General features: G+C 48.2%; 1 protein-coding gene across 2 annotated transcripts in view; it reads left to right on the top strand.

The window, feature by feature from the left end:
- The first annotated feature begins 1,838 nt into the window (after positions 1-1,838).
- Positions 1,839-17,441, top strand: part of UCK2 (uridine-cytidine kinase 2) — a 28,386-nt gene continuing 12,783 nt past the window's right edge. Inside the window, exons 1-3 of one of the 2 annotated variants that reach the window (XM_061550632.1) lie at positions 1,839-2,192; positions 8,972-9,131; positions 16,692-16,788. In XM_061550632.1, coding sequence (XP_061406616.1) covers positions 2,040-2,192; positions 8,972-9,131; positions 16,692-16,788 — 410 coding nt within the window. In that variant the 5' untranslated portion in view covers positions 1,839-2,039. The remainder of the gene's footprint in view (positions 2,193-8,971; positions 9,132-16,691; positions 16,789-17,441) is intronic. The other variant, XM_061550633.1, reaches the window with a different exon arrangement.

Consider the following 17,441-nt stretch of genomic DNA (forward strand, 5'->3'; position numbering starts at 1 on the left):
CATGCACCCCCCCTCATGCACCCCCCCCCATTCATAGCCACCCCTCCCCCTCATGCACCCCCCCCCTCATGCACCCCCCCCTCATGCACCCCCCCCCCATTCATAGCCACCCCTCCCCCTCATGCACCCCCCCCCCCTCATGCACCCCCCCCCCTCATGCACCCCCCCCCTCATGCACCCCCTCATACCCCCCCTCCATAGCCACCCCCTCCCACTCATACACCCCCCCTCATGCACCCCCCCCCCTCATGCACCCCCCTCTTCATACCCACCCCCCCCCTTCATACCCCCCCTCATGCACCCCCCCCTCATGCACCCCCCCCTCATGCACCCCCCCTCATGCACCCCCCCCTCATGCACCCCCCCCTCATGCACCCCCCCCCAATTCATAGCCACCCCCCCCCCCTCATGCACCCCCCCTCCATAGCCACCCCTCCCCCTCATGCACCCCCCCCTCATGCACCCCCCCTCATGCACCCCCCCCCATTCATAGCCACCCCTCCCCCTCATGCACCCCCCCCCTCATGCACCCCCCCCTCATGCACCCCCCCCCCATTCATAGCCACCCCTCCCCCTCATGCACCCCCCCCCCCTCATGCACCCCCCCCCCCTCATGCACCCCCCCCCTCATGCACCCCCTCATACCCCCCCTCCATAGCCACCCCCTCCCACTCATACACCCCCCCTCATGCACCCCCCCCCTCATGCACCCCCCTCTTCATACCCACCCCCCCCCTTCATACCCCCCCTCATGCACCCCCCCCTCATGCACCCCCCCCTCATGCACCCCCCCTCATGCACCCCCCCCTCATGCACCCCCCCCTCATGCACCCCCCCCCCCTCATGCACCCCCCCCCCTCTCATGCACCCCCCCCCTCATGCACCCCCCCCCTCATGCACCCCCCCCTCATGCACCCCCCCCCCTCATGCACCCCCCCCCTCATGCACCCCCCCCTCATGCACCCCCCCCCTCATGCACCCCCCCTCATGCACCCCCCCCCTCATGCACCCCCCCCTCATGCACCCCCCCCTCATGCACCCCCCCCTCATGCACCCCCCCCCTCATGCACCCCCCCCTCATGCACCCCCCCCCCCTCATGCACGCCCCCTCATGCACCCCCCCCCTCATGCACCCCCCCCCCTCATGCACGCCCCCTCATGCACCCCCCCCCTCATGCACCCCCCCCCTCATGCACCCCCCCCCCTCATGCACCCCCCCTTCATGCACCCCCCCCCTCATGCACCCCCCCCCTCATGCACCCCCCTCCCCCTCATGCACCCCCCCTCATGCACCCCCCCCCTCATGCACCCCCCCCCTCATGCACCCCCCCCTCATGCACCCCCCACTCCTCATGCACCCCCCTCATACCCCCCCCCCTCATACACCCCCCCCCTCATGCACCCCCCCATTCATAGCCACCCGCCCCACTCATGCACCCCCCCCCCACTCATGCACCCCCCCCCCATAGCCACTCCCCCCTTCATACCCCCCCCTCATGCACCCCCCCCCCTCATGCACCCCCCCCCCTCATGCACCCCTCCCCTCATGCACCCCCCCCTCATGCACCCCCCTCCCCTCATGCACCCCCCCCCCCATACACTCCCCCCCCTTCATACACCCCCCCCCTTCATACACACGTCCACCCCAGGGGTCAACCGCCACCACCCCAGGGGTCAACCACCACCACCACCCCAGGGGTCAACCGCCACCACCAACCAACCCAGGGGTCAACTGCCACCATCCACCCCAGGGGTCAACCGCCACCACCAACCACCCCAGGGGTCAACCGTCACCACCCATCCAGGGGTCAACCACCACCACCCCAGGGGTCAACCGCCACCACCACCACCCCAAGGGGTCAACCGCCACCACCCACCAACGCAACCAACGGAGGCTTCCTCGCGCAACATGGCGACGGCGCTCGCTGCGACGAAGCCCCCGACAGCCGCGGCTCGCGAGCGCCGCGGCTCTCGCGGCTCTAGGGGCGGCGCTCGGCATCGCGCTATAAAAGGCGAGGCCCGCCCGCTGCCGCCCCAGTATGGAGGAGGTGATGGCGGGAGACGCTCCTCTCGGTAGCCCCAGCGGCAGCTGCAGCTCCGCCTCCTCCTCCTCCACCTCGCAGCATCACCACCACCACCACCACCCGCGGCCCTTCCTCATCGGCGTGAGCGGCGGCACGGCCAGCGGAAAAGTATGTGGGACCCGGTCTCGCGTGGAGTTTTGTTCTCTCTATATATATTAACAACAAAAAATTTGGAGGGAATTTTTTTTTGTTGTAGCGGGGACTGCACTTGACCACCCATTGTCTCGGAGTTGGCGGCGGGGGGGGGGGGTGGTCACAGCCGAGCGGGGGGGAAAGTTGGACCTTTATTGATAATCGAATGTAAAAAAATAAATTAATCCGTCGAAATTGGTTGTCAGTTGTACAACGATCGTTTAACAATTTTTTTAAAAAAATATATTGTTTCTAGTATTGGATTCTACTACTACGGTCATAGGCGCCATGTGTCGTGACGGCGAAATTAGCTGACGTGCGAGATCCCCCCCCCACACACCCCCTCGAGTCACCCCATTTACATTTCCCACAAGAGATGCGCGCACGCCGCCCTCTGATTGGTCGACTCGACTCCGACCGGGAGCGGCTCGACCAATGAGCGCTCGTGTAGCGCATGTGGTCTACGAATTCTAAAGCCGTTTCGCGAGCACGTGTTCCCCAGCGCTCCACATCCACGCGCCTCGTGTCCCCGCTCGCAACTTGGTGACGACTTGTTAACTAATTACCACTAACCAGTAAGCCAGGCAGCGCCAAACCTTGCTTAATGTGCTTGTGATACGTTGCCATTGGGCGGATTTAGCAGGCGTTTTATAGATGCTAGGCCTCCTAGCGACGTACTGTACTGGACACAAGCTGCCAGTGCCAAACAACGCTGTTAAATGTACAAAAGGTGAGCGTTGATCCGTTTGAATTGACGGACGTCTAAGCACTCGAGGAAGGCGGCGACGGAAGGGCATTCCAAAGTCGAGCAGTGCGGAGGAAGAAGCCGTGTTGTGACCAGCGGGTGCGGTTGGACACTCTGGGTCTGGTAGACCGAGATCGTGGGTTGAGGGCTTGGAGGTGGAATAACACATCAAAGACTATTTCCATTTTCATTCAGTGTGGTGATTATGATTGTCATCTCTCAATTCGCCCGTCACATCGCTCCGCCCCTACAATTGTGCCGCTTTTTTTCCCCCATTACCCGTGTCACGTTGCAACCCCCGTGGGCAGAGTGACTCTCCCTTATCCTCGTATGCACTCGTATTGAGAAACTCCCGCCTACTGCCCCGCACACAGTCACTGTGACCGAGATAATTCATAATTGTGTTCTAGTAGGGCTAGGGAGCCGATTTATTCTGCGTCTACCAGTGGCGGAGCTGGTGGACTGCGTGCTCTACAAACCTCTGCCCGGCTTAAGTTCAATTCCCTGTCACGGATAACATCGGTGGGCATTGATATCTGAACGGGTCCTGGGCGCCATCCTTCAATCCGCACTGACCAGCGTGGTTAAATATGGTCAAACAACCCCCACGGCTGCAACTGCATGGGGATGCCTATCCTGCATGGAATTGAAATGCACTACGTACAAAGGAAAGGTTTGTAATTGTATAACTATCAACGCTCATAACCAGAAAACATTTCGCCTCTCCATCCCAACATAAATAGTCGCTTCAAGCCTGGGGCGTTCCATTCAGATTCTGTCTCCTTGACAGACCTGTTCTTCACCTGAAGACGGCTACTTGCGTTGTGGCCGAAACGTCGTGAGAATGATTTTATTATGTTTTGTTTTTATTATTTTATAAAAAAAATTCTACGTGACTTTACTGAAAGAACTAAGAAGATGAACCAGAAAACAATTTAATCCATTTGGGGGGGGGGGGCAAAGGTGATTAACACAGCCACGACAGTTAATAGAAAGTGGATGAAGCCTTCCAATGGAAAGCCAGTTGACATTTGACATTTGTGAAAAATAGCTTAATAGCTCATCGGATTTCTCCAGGCTAAATAAAGATTCTGATACTAAGTTTCTCGTAACTATTACCTGTATTTTGTAGTCTTAAGGACAAATGTGCCTCTTGGTTGAATGCGAATTGTGTAGTGACCTCCACAACCAGAGCTTCAGACCTCTGTTCTCATTTTACAATGTGGACTGAGTCGTGTGGGGGGAGGAGAGAGTCCCACGTCCCTCATGAGTCGCTGGGACAGACCTCACATTGTCCTCTCTGCCGTTATTAGAATCTGGTGACGGTCTGCGGGAATTTGACTTAATAGTCTTTGGCTTTTTCCTGGAGGAGGCATCGTTATACCGAAGCAATGTTTACATTAAGGTGTTTGAGAAGTTCAACTCGGCCAATCATTAGTGTAAGTTGAGAAACGTCCACTTTACGAAACCAAATCAGACTCCTTGTCTAGGTTGAGTTCTCACCTGGTTAAACATAATCAACTTGATGGTGTATTTGTGGTTAATGCGTCACTTTCACCTTCGTGTCTCCACAAAAAATGTGGGTATTATTCGTCACCTGGAGCTCATTCAGAATGTCACATTAACCTAAACGCACTCTAAACAGTATAAAAGGCATTCGTTTTGCCATTCATCGTAAGGGAGTGGTACCATATTGTTAACACTCGTGGTCCTAAAATGTATTGAATGCAATCCCTCATGCAAAAGGCATCGGGGTGAAACGGCACTCACTGAGTTTACATTAAGATGGGGAAGTTGCTCGGCATTTACAAATAAAAGTTACCATATTTCACTGGAAAATTTCACTTCCGTTTTTCCAAAATGGAGCGAGGTTCCTCGACATCGACCATTCGCTGGTGTTTGTGGCATCGGTTTCGTAGCGTTTTCACAAAAGTGGCTTGCTGCTATGCATGTATTTTATTTATTTTGCACCGTACGTAGCCAACCGTGCTAATCGGAGGTGCGTGACTGTAAACTAAAACATTGTTTTTAATTTTACCAGGTAAGCTATTTAGTTATTTTTCTCAGAAACGACCTGGTCACAAATGATAGCTCAACGAAGTGGCTTATGCGGACATTTATAGCAGCCAAATGTTTTAAACGCTCGTTTAAAAATGTGGAGGGAAAAACTGGAGGACCCGGAGAAAAATCCACGCGACTATCAACCAGGACAGCATGCAAACTACGCGTCTGCAGGCGTCAAGGGTCAGGATTGAATCCACGGAGATAACATTTCGCCGCTATGGGAATCGAGGGGGTGCTGATTTCCTGTTTACAGCCGTGGTGAGCCAATAGTGGCAATTCCACATTCCTGTGAGCAAAAAGCACTGTCTGCAAGTAGAATTAATCCAGTTTATGTTTATTTTATTTTCGCATTCATCTCCATCCTAAAAGTATAGATGTGTACATTTTGATATCCTGGTTGTGACTAATAAAAGTGTTTTTTTAAATATCCGTACATGTTTAGTAATACCACGGATCATCCCCAATTTTTTTTTAGGAAGACACGATCTCATTCTTATTGCCGTTACATATTTAGTCATTTCAGCAGCACCGATTTAAGCAAAAACGCATGGGCACAATATTAAAGCTAGGGTGTGTGTGATGCTCTTTAATCCTCTTGCCATTTCCAATTAAAAATGAATTGCGACCCAAACTAAAACATAATTTTGGCCACATAAAACTGAATGGAAATCCCAGCAAGTGATTGGCAGGTGTCGTTTGCGTGCGAGCAGCCGCGCGGGGCCACGTGGCCGACATGCACCGCGCTCCACTGCGCCCTCTAAAGGTTGCCACGTGGCACAGTGCTGCCCGTGCAGGCGCCAACGAATGGGGGGAGGGAGGGGTGGAAGAACGGGGGCGCGCGGGGGGGGGTGCCACCCAAGAAGAGCCATCTGCCCAGGCATCACGCATGATATATATTTCACACGTTGTTTGCTGTCCTGTACAGCGTCAGCACCCACGGTGCTTGTGGAGGAGGGTGGGGGGGAGAGGGCTTTTCTTTGCAAATAACACTAGACAGCAGAGCCGCAGCACGTGTTTTATCAGGCCACACATTGCTGATAAGAATCATAAAAAGGTGAAACTGGTTCAGAGGTTTGCTGAAAACACATGTGGAAATTCGGTGGGCCGTCGATGACTCTGGCGTTTAATTGCTTCTGTGGCGAGGCAGCTGCACGTTCACACATGGCGCTGGTCTCCAAATGTGCGCACGTGACCGCGGTGGTGTGTTTTTACTCCAGAGGCAATGAGCCGTCGCAACAGTTTCCTCTGCAAGTTTTATGCCCTGGAAAAGTAAAATTATATTTTCCACCTTCCTGAGGTGGCCCCCCTAGGTGACTCACAGATATGTCAGGGAGCTGAAATCCTTGGTTTGAATGTGGGCCTTTGCATGTGAGATTAGACCTTCGTAAGTGTGATTCTTTTCGATTTAAAGCTTTTGTGACTGCAGGGATTCATATTCTTTGTTCTTTCGGTAAAGTCGCGTAGAAGGGAAATAATAAAACAATAAAATTCTCACAACGTTTCGATTGCAACACAAGCAATCATCATCACACCTGATGATTGCCTGTGTTGTAATCGTAACGTCATGAGAATTTTATTGTAAAATGTTTTTTTATTATTTCCCTTCTACGAGACTTTACCGAAAGAACCAATAATATGCAATGATTCTGATGGCCCCCTAGCACAAGTCGGTCACCAATAGCTTGATTGTTCAATCGATTTGCAGGGCTGCACCTTTACCTTTTTATATAAATTAGAAACTCAACTGTTTTAGCAGGTAAGGCCCACTGAGCTATACGGCTCTTTTTCAGAAGTGACCTGGTCACAGATGAAAGCTCAACGAAGTGGCTTGTCATGTGGAAAGTTATCATAGCCAAATACTCTAAACGCATGTTTTTGAAGGTGGAGGAAAAAACCAGAGGACCCGGAGAAAATTTACACGGCCAGGGGGAGAACTTGCTAACTATAAATATACAGGCATCAGGGTTGGGATTCAACCCACGACCTCCTCTATACCAGGCGAGGCAGTTAACATCTCGCCACCACAGTGCCCAGATGTTGCTATCTACCATAGAAGGGGAGCTAGCACAGAGATATAGTACAGGTAGGAACAACAGTTCCACACTGCCCACCAGGGATTATTTGTCTGTCTGTCGTGCACGAATGCGCTGTCCAACCAAGTTCCTACCTGCCCGCTCTGAAGGAACGTGTTTTAAAGGAGGGGATGAGTTTGTGATGTTGTATTTTTGGGGTTTCTCCATCAAATTTCTGAATTTTTGTTCATTTTCAAGTTAAAATTTCAGACTTAAAATAATTGCCAGTGCACTAAATGTAGTAGTTTTAATTATTGATCTTAGAAATGGTTGATGTGAAATATTGAACAGTTCAAGCTTAAAATAAAATAATTTGTTGCGAGAAAATATATATTGTAACAATTCCAGTAAAAGGTGGCCTTGTGCGTCCATCAATATTGTGACGGGATTCGTCGTGGACCAGGCACAAAGTGCTTTCGTTTCGTATGATGCCACCATTTTAGATCCGTACGAAACAGCGTGGCGTTATATTTTTTTACTTTTGGGATTAATCCGAAAATGAGGAACGCATCTCCCTTCCTGTGAAGCTTGAAGTTCTGGCCTGCATCCATTTTGAAACGTGCATAAACCCCACCAAATATCGTCTCTTAGTAGGGCCCTCTCCACGCATTCACCTCTTTCAACGTATGCCTAGACGAATAAGAAGACCTTTAGTTCAGATTTGAATAATGTGATGGAGTTTGTTTGTCAGGTTACAATCATAGTGATCGAAGAGTGATTGTTAATCTTGTGTTGGTGGGTATAGGGAGCCAATGGTGGCAATGCATTTGAGCACCTGAACCATCTGAAATGTTGCAAATACCTATCAAGATGAATCCAATGAGGATGATCCATTGCAATGGAATTCATCTTGCGATTCCTTGGCCCATAAATGTTGGCCTTTAAAACACAGGAAGCACTTAACCCACTTTAACAGTGTTTAAATTGGAATTAGGTTATGAAATGAAAGAAACTTTACTTTAAATGCATCGTCTGATATTAGTTCACCGTTATTAATTTCTCTTGCGACGCCCAGTTACTGTAAAAAAGCACACTTGCGTACACAACACTCCACTGTACATACGCCACTTGTGTTAACATCCGTATTATTTCAAGCACACATTTCATGACCCCCATATGAAAATAAATGTTAACTTTTTCATACTGGTTTTTCATGACCTTAGGATTATTTTTTGTTGTTAAAAGTAGGCTCTTTTGACGATTTTAGTTCACCTTTGACCGAATTATAAAAAATGTGTCCGAACTTGTTAGGTCACGAAAGTCGAGCATTATTTGAGCCTGCAGATTGCTTAGATGGGCGAAGTGGTGAGCAGCTGAGGGTAATACAACAAAATATATTGTAATGTACTCTAATTGTCCCATGTCTGAGCTCCCAGCCTTCACCAATTCACACTGACCGACATGGTGATGTAAGTCGAACCCCCAATGAATCCTAGTGTGAGGAGGTCCTCATCCAGTTGTCGATTTGAAAAAAGGGCTGTACGTGGCATCATATCATCATTGATCGGTGCTGCCAAGAATTTCACTTGGCCTTCATTTTTAACATCTGCTTGGGAGCCTCCTGGGGGAAGTTCGGTAACTGCGGTTGCCCTGTGGATTTAATCTCTCCCGCCGTGAAAATATTTCCACAATCGCCCGGCTTGCGGCTTAAGCACCTTCCCATGCTCACTGCAGTGGGCAACTGCTGTGATGGTTTTTATTTCGTTCAAATGCTTTAACATTCTTCTCTCTACAGACCCTAACATAAGAGTGAGGGTTCCTTCTGTGTTTGCTATTGAAGGAAAAGCATCGCTGTGCTTGACTTGGCTTTTGTGCGTGCTTGTGCACTTGCTTGTGCGTGCTTGTGCGTGCTTGTGTGTGCGTGCGGGCCACAGTCGACCGTGTGCGCCAAGATCATGGAGTTGCTGGGACAGCACGAGGTGGACCAGAGACAGAGGCAGGTGGTGATCCTCAGCCAAGACAGCTTCTACCGCGAGCTCTCTCCTGAGCAGAGCGCCCGTGCTGCCAAAGGGCAGTTCAACTTCGACCATCCTGGTACGTTCGTATGTATGTTGAACTTCTTTCGCACCGTACATGGCCAACCGTGTCTGCCCCGTCGCTTGTATGCGAGAAGCTTGGGGCAGAACCCCCCCAGCTGAGTGATGGGATGGTGATGTTCGAATTTGGCGATGACACGGGAACTTTGACTCTTGTTTCTTAACGAACCACAATTTTCCGAGTCTGTACTTTTGGCGCCGTGTTGCTGCGCTAAAAGTGACTTGGCTGTAAGATGGCTCTCTATCGTTACACCAGGCAACCGCGCAAGCATTTGTTTTAACAAGCAACGGACTGTTGATGAGCCTAGTAGAAGTTGAAACTTGGTCAATTAAATATTTTATTGCCTCAAACAAATTGGTGCTGTAAAATATTGGTCAGGAAAGTCCAATTGGCCGATGGATTTAATGTATTTTTTGGCAATGAAACGTTCGTGTTTATAGATTGTCACTGAAAGCACGCAATCCTTGGAAGGCACTGCTGTACAATCTCACTTGTGCTCTCGTATGATGTGAAGTGTGCGGTGTTTGTGTTGGCACTGTGTAAATACAATATTATACCAGTCTTATGGCCTAAAGCTGTCAGGGCAGACTGATTTGGGTGGTCAATGAATGTGTACATGGAGTCGGACATCCGACATCTGCCATGAAGAATTTACGGAGGTGGCCGTGTGGCTCATCGGTCCCGAGTGGCGTGCTGATAGTGCCGAGGTTCTGGTTTGGGAATCCAGGCAGCCGCCTGTCATATAAAAAACATATCAAGTGTAGCGGTCAAAGCCCAGTGACTTATGACGGCGCAAAAAAATCGCGTTGGATTTAGTTCGGCACATGCTTCATTTGGCTAAATTCCAGTTCTGAGAATTCAAATACAGTGGTACCTCGGTATACGTCGTTAATTGTTCCAGAAGGTAGGACTTATAGCGAAAATGACGTATACCAAACGCATTTTTCCCATAAGAAATAAAGGGAAAGGAAGAATCCGTTCCAGAGGAAAATAAATGATATTTTATATGGCATATTATTAATTAATTGGGTTGTATAAAATAATTTAGACACTGCTTATTACTAAAATGCAAAATGAATTGAAATAAAAATACAATTTTACGTCACTTTACCTTGCTGAGAGGAGTTGATAGCCTACGAGGATGGTGGTGAGGAAGGGGAGGGGTCGTGAACGGGGTCTACGCGGCGGGTACGCGGTGACTCATCCAGACCCATACAAGTTCTAGCAAGCGCGTCGTATCCCAAGCAAGACGTCGTATCCCAAGACATTTTTTTCTCGTCAAAACACGACGTGTACCAAATTCGACGTATTCCAAAGCGGTCGTATACCGAGGTATGACTGTATCAGTTTCACGGTCATGTGGCAAGCCCCTCTCCCTCATGCAGAGCAAGTGAGATCGCGGCAGTAGATCTGTGAAATCTACTTCTGTATGCTGTTTTCCAGTACGTAGACTTGCACTCCCCCCACCCGTATTGCGTTTATAAAAGGATTCTTTGTTGCGAAAAGTGAGAGAAAAAAAATCGATTGCCAAAGCACACTTTACAAGTAAGTTCAAATGAAAGACATCGTGTCATAGATTACAAGTGTTTTGCATAGGTGTGTAAACCTAATATGCCCAATTAAACATGTTCCTTCAGAGTGGGCAGGTAGGAACTTGGTTGGACAGCGCATTCGTGCACGACAGACAGACACATAATCCCTGGTGGGCAGTGTGGAAGCTGTTGTTCCTATCTGTATAAGTGTATCGTGTCGTGTATAGTGTGTAGGTTAAACGTTGAGTTTTATAAGGGCACCACGGGGTGACCAGCCCCCACCCAGCCCCTCCCCACCCAGCCCCTCCCTCTCCACCCTCTCCTCCCCACCCAGCCCCTCTCCACCCAGCCCTTCCCCACCCTCCCCTCTCCAACCAGCCCCACCCCTCCCACCCCCAACTGAATCACCTTACGGCTGGGAATGTTGAAAGAAACACGAGGCAAAAAGATCCGCTTTTTTCTTTTCAAGGCTTCCATTTTATGAATGGAGCAACCCTCCCCCAGTTCCATTTCGTGAATGAAACATCGCCCGTCTCCTCATTGGCCCGAGTTGCGGCGGTGCCCCCCCCCCCACCACTAACCCCCCCCCCCTCTACCAACCCCAACCCACCGCTCCCATTGGTCGGCGCCCCCGAGCCAATGGGAGGGCTCTGGTGGGGCGGGGCCATGCACGACAGACAAATAATCCCTGGTGGGCAGTGTGGAACTGTTCTTCCTACCTGTGTGATTTTGTACCCAATTAAAATAATAAGTCAATTGCACTGTTGATGGCTGTTTGCTAGTTTTCTTTGTGAAAGAGCAGAAAAAGTAAATCTCATTGGGGGTTTTAACTGCTTAAATTAAGAAATCGATCATCGTCATCCTATAAATCGGGGGGAACTCCTCGCAGCTGGATTGCGGCATTGGGACGCCCAACAGCAGTGCGGTAATTCAGACTTCTGCATTTTCAGCTGTGCTGCCAAGAATGGTTCGCTGCCTCAATGTTGTGAAAAGTGCACTCGAATTTGAAGATGGGGGGGGTGGGGGGGGCATCTTGTTCATTTTCTGCACGTCAAGCTTCATGTTTAATGTTTAATCCATGACTGATCGAACCTTTACTCGTGTAAAAGCTGAAGTAAACCACATCTTTGAGTTTATGCTCGTACGAATATGCCGCCGAAAATTCAATGAAAAAACTGTTTTCGCTGGTCGGGGAAAAAAGGGGGATGGCAATTTATGGCCCAAATCGAATCGAGTTTCCATACAACATTTTTTCCACGCCACATTCTTTGGCGTGCCAGAAAAGTCAATAAGGATATTATTTCCACGCAGTTTATTTATAACACTTGCACTCACTTGACTCTCAAAGGGTGACGTGTAAATAAAGACCTTCATAGTACGTTCAACAATTTTTGGGTGATGCTAACCAGTGAACGTCCGACGTTCACAGCTCCCAAGTGTGGTGCACGTTCATTCGAATGCTTTTTTTTGTGTATCCGCTTGTGAGTTGCGGTTTGCCAAGTTTGACCGATTTCAGGAAACTAACATCTGCGCTTTGCTACATCTTTGTATGCTTTGGACGCAGCTGTTCCAGTTCCGCCATTTATCGCGTAACGAATGGGCGGACCCAGGAATGCAGTGGCTGAAAATCGCAACGATTGTAATGCATGATGATTTGTGGCCAGATGTGCAGTTATTTTTTCTGTAAAACGATATTTTTTTTAAAGTACATTTTTGCTTCTTTAGTGGCCAATTTCCTTGTACCACTACGCCAGAATACATCGAATTAGAGCGCATACGCAGCTGAAATACTTCATTTTGCACTGGTCGTCAAAACGAGTGGGGATTCGGGAAGGACGAATCGCTGGAAGGGTGGGGGGTGAAAATAACTCCAGTCGCAGCCAACAGAGGGCACGTGACTGAGAGGATGTCAGCCGAGAAGATGAAGTCCGCGTGTACGCCGATGCTGAGCGCGCATCGTTGCATCACGCGATTGTGAGAAATGACGGTGTCTAATGGGGGGGGAGGCCTTAATCCAGCAGTGGATGAATCGTGTGCTGATTATGATGATTCTGAAGAGTGAAAGGAACCAATTTTGGAGTGTCATGTTCACACTTTCTAACTAAGACTGCGAATGGTTAATGCAGCCCCCCCCCCCACTCTGTGCAATTAACGATCATGGAATTTCCATCTGTACTCATGACTAGGCGTTGGAGAAAGTGGGTTGCCGTTCATTCACTAGTCTTCGTGTTGAACCCATATTTTGGGCAGTAGAGAAGCAATGCGGCGCTGCCGTTCTGCGATAATAATGATCTGTCTAAAACACTGCTGCCTTTTGCGGATGTCTGTGCGGATTTTCGAGCTTAAATACATAAGCCACGTGGGCAATGTTTGCGTAGAATTCTTAAACAATGCCGCTTGCTTTATTTGGACCACGGCGCTAGATCCTGTAGTAATGTAAAAGAGAAACAATCACGAAGATAACTCTGCATTTTAATCCACTTGACTATGAACAAGGCATCCTACGTGTAGAAATGTATATTTAGTAAGTGCTTAGCATTGAGTTTTATTCTAACTAACGTAATAACGTGTTGTGTCGTGAGGGAACGAACACAAGGTTCTGCGATTTTTTTTTTTTATTCGCGTAGTCTGAATTGGAGAGATGATACTCTTAGTTTTTTTGGTAAAGTCACGTAGGTAAAAAATGAAATTAAAATTAATAAAAATAAAACAATACAATTCACGACGTTTCGGAGGCAACACAAGTCTCCGTCATCAGGTGGGACCGTCACAGCCAGATTTGACGTGACTTTACCGAAAGAACTAAGAGTATGAATCCTTGCAGTCACGAAAGCTTCAAATCTAGAATTGGAGAGATTACTTGTAAGGGCGGGTGCATCGAGTGGGGGAAGCCTCTGGTAAGCACGATTGACTTGTTCCAATGTTTGGAACATTTTATACCCTCCTATCCGTCTATTTATTCATCGGAGGAGACCACATGTTTTCACGAAAACCTTTTATGCATGTGGATGTTGAACGTCTTTCACACCGTACGTAGCCAACCGCGCTAAGCGGAGGTGTGGGGAAGGACGGCAAACTAAAGACAAAAAATACCCACGTCCAATCCTACAGATTTTTGGTGACGATACTGGCAATGAAATATGTTAAAATGCTTTTTTTTTCGCCCTTTAAAAGAAGAAGTAAGGGAACTCAATGTTTCCCTCAACGCAAACTAAAATAGATTCTTGTTTTGTGGCCTCCGGAGTGAGATTGCAGCTCTGGATGGTTGATTTCTGTGGTTGTTCTCAAGAAACGGTTATTGCGTCTAATCCCATGTCTTCTGTCGAAAACGATGATACTTCCCTGTGAAACCCCTCGCATAGCTGCGCTGCGACTGTGTACGCAGCTGTGCCGGGGGGGACTGTACCTTGACATTTGAAGTGTTTAGGAAAAAAGGTAGCTGGGCCACACCCAGCTGGCATTTCTTTAACACTCGTACATATAAAGCCATCAAAGTCAGAGAGCAATGCTGAGGTTACAGCTTGTGATGAATGCGTTATGTTTTCAATGTGTTTGTTTTTAATATGATATCATTACTAGATGCTTCAGTGTATAATCACTGATGAGGCCAAGGTGTATTGAACAAAAAAAATGCATACGTCAAACAGAATTGAGCAAAAACATCCGACGCAAAAACCTTTTTCAAAGTTTTAAGTCTCATTTTAGAATTTCCCCGGTTTAAACAAGTCGGTGATTGCCTGCTCATATGAGCATAAAAAGTAGTGCTAATCGTATTTAAATCCCTGAGCCAGTGTGAGACATTCCACGATGCTATGGCAGGAGGGAGTTCATCCATAGGACAACCACCGTTGATATCCTGGCGAAGTGGGTCGCGTTAAATGACCCTGAACTAGGATTTGAATTTGCAGCTGCTCCGACCGCGAGAAGCTCCCTCTTACGCTAAGCCACCTGACCAAACTCTTGATATGAAACCTTCAGAAATCTTCGTTGCAGTGGTTATGCACACACATACTTTTTTCGGTGTATTAGGGTACCGCGGTGGAAAGAGATCTGATAATTCATAATCAACTTTTTGGGTTTAGATCGCGTTATTTATAAATGTGTCGTAACCCTCCACCACCCGACACGGCCAATCAGTAAAAAAGTGTCACGTTGACAAAAGACAAATAGTTCACTGCTTTAGCCCACCGGTGTGTTGAAGCGTGAAACCACAACATTTACAATTTGAGTACGCCGTTTTGCTGGTAATTGCATTCAGCATCATCGGGCAATTCGCCAGAATTGCCCGTGACACTTTTTTACTGATTGGCCGTGTCGGGTGGTGGAGGGTTACGACACATTTATAAATAACGCGATCTAAACCCAAAAACGTTGATTATGAATAATATTGGTCGCGAAAGCCTACGTGTTAAACAGATCTGATAATGTACGTCAGTCTTCCTGCTCTTGGACATTGTCAGATCAGCACTGGAGGGTAGTGAGGGTCTGGTGGATCGCACGGATGCTGTGAAACTCCTTTCCCCCGTGGGTTTTGAGGTGCCATTCGCCGGCTCGCCTAGAGAATGTGGTCCAGCAAAGTGTGGCCTCGTATCGCTCGTCCCTTCCGTTTGAGACGGTGTTCCCGCCTCGCATGTGTGGGCTTTCTCTGGGTGCTCTGGTTTCTTCCCACATGCATAAACACTGAATCATTGGCTGAAAATAACTTGAAATAGAAGAGTGCAAAGCTTGAGCAATTCTTCTTGGTTCTTTCGGTAAAGTCAACCACAGAAATAATAAAATAATGAAAATTAAACATAATACAATTATTCTCACGACGTTTTGGCCACAACGCAAGCAGCCGTCCTCAGGTGAAGAACAGGAAGAACAGGAAGAACAGGTCTGACAGACCTGCCGAAACGTCGTGAGAATTATTTTATTATGTTTTATTTTTATTATTTTATTATTTCCCTTCTACGTGATTTTACCGAAAGAACCAAGAAGATGAATCCCTGCAGTCACGAAAGCTTTAAATCGAAATTTAGCTTGGGTAATTGTTTATCGCCAGCTCACCACCTGGAGGCCTTCCAAGCTTGTCCGTGGTTCTTCAGCGATTCTGAGATGCAACTTGCATGAACGACACTGTATAGAACTCAACCTTATTATTAATACATTTTTGGTTATGGCCGTGTTTTTTTTTTAAGTAACGAGCCACGCAAACCACAACCACGCACATTTCTTGCCCCATGTTTCTGGTGCATTTGGTGTCGCGACAGTCCAGATTATAATGGCCTGCCACGCGGTGGCCACAATTACGTGTGCATGTTGAACAAACCGTGCGAATCAAAGGTGCGTGGGAAGGACAATAAAACTAAACACAAAGTGAAGTTTTGATTTAAAGCTTTCTTGACTGCAGGGATTCATATTCTTGGTTCTTTCGGTAAAGTTATGTAGAAGGGAAATAATATAAATATAAAACAATAAAAATTCTCACGGCGTTTCGACTGCAACACAAGCAATCACCATCAGGTGTGAAATTCACAGCAAGAAAATTTGAAAAAAATCGCTGTCTGTGGTGCTGACGTTAGGACAAACCGCCACTTTTTTCAAAAATGTTCTTGCTGTGGATTTCACACCTGATGATGATTGCTTGTGTTGCAGTCGCAGTGTCGTGAGAATTTGTATTGTTTTATATTTGTATTAATTCTAGATTTGAAGCTTTCGTGCCTGCAAGGATTCATACTCTTAGTTCTTTTGGTAAAGTCACGTAGGTAAAAAATGAAATTAAAATTAATAAAAATAAAATAATAAAATCACGCCGTTTCGGAGGCAACACAAGTCTCCGTCATCAGGTGGGACCGATGACGGAGACTTGTGTTGCCTCCAAAACGTCGTGATTTTATTATTTTCTTTTTTATTAATTTTAATTTCATTTTTTACATACGTAACTTTACCGAAAGAATCAAGAATACAAAGTGAAGTGTTTAAGGATCTGTCACCAAGTGCCCCTCCCACCCCCCCTCCCCCTCCCGCCTGTGCCGACGTTCAGAGGCCTTCGACAACGAGCTCATCATGAGGACGCTGCAGGACCTGGTGGCTGGGCGTGCGGCCCAAGTGCCCGTCTATGACTTCGTCACGAGCTCCAGGTGTGGAAGGGTGGGAATTTGCTTCGTCGTCCTCTGGTTAGCGGTTGTCGATCCTCACCTGCTCCTGTTGATTTCGACTCCGGGACACGGGCTGCAGCAGCTGTGCCTCACCCCCCCCCCCCCCCCTTTTTTTGTCAGGTTGAAACCACTCCAACGATCCACTACCATTTAAGCCCTTTGTTACTTCGCCATTGATTTAAACAACCTTTGTCTCGATTGCAATTCCCCCTCCCTCTCTCCTGTTTCGTTGCGGATGCCCATGACAGCAGGCCAACACTTGTTAAAATCGTGGCGTTTTAAAGTCTCCCATTGTGGTGGTTTAGTGCCGTTGTTAATGAGCAGGATATCAATTCCTGTGCTTGCTCCGTTTTACACGTCGCAGACAATTGGATTGCTAATTCACGATTGTAAGTCTCAGAATAAGGTGCTCAAAATAACACTCGGCAGTTACAATTGGCAGTTATAACCTGGCACGTGTTATAGAGGCCCTTTCTTGTCACAACTGAATCCCATAATATATGTATTTTAAAAAAGCTATCGCAGGCTGGGTTCCACACAACAACAAGTCCTCGCATCTGCATCCTTTAACTCAATGCGGCCACGGGATCACGTGACCAAATGGAATTCCCCCAGCCTTCCACAGCAGCGGGCGA

This window comes from Lethenteron reissneri, chromosome 12 (genome assembly GCF_015708825.2).
Source record: "Lethenteron reissneri isolate LAM-NWPU_2019-01 chromosome 12, ASM1570882v1, whole genome shotgun sequence".
In the NCBI taxonomy this organism is placed as follows: Eukaryota; Metazoa; Chordata; class Hyperoartia; order Petromyzontiformes; family Petromyzontidae; genus Lethenteron; species Lethenteron reissneri.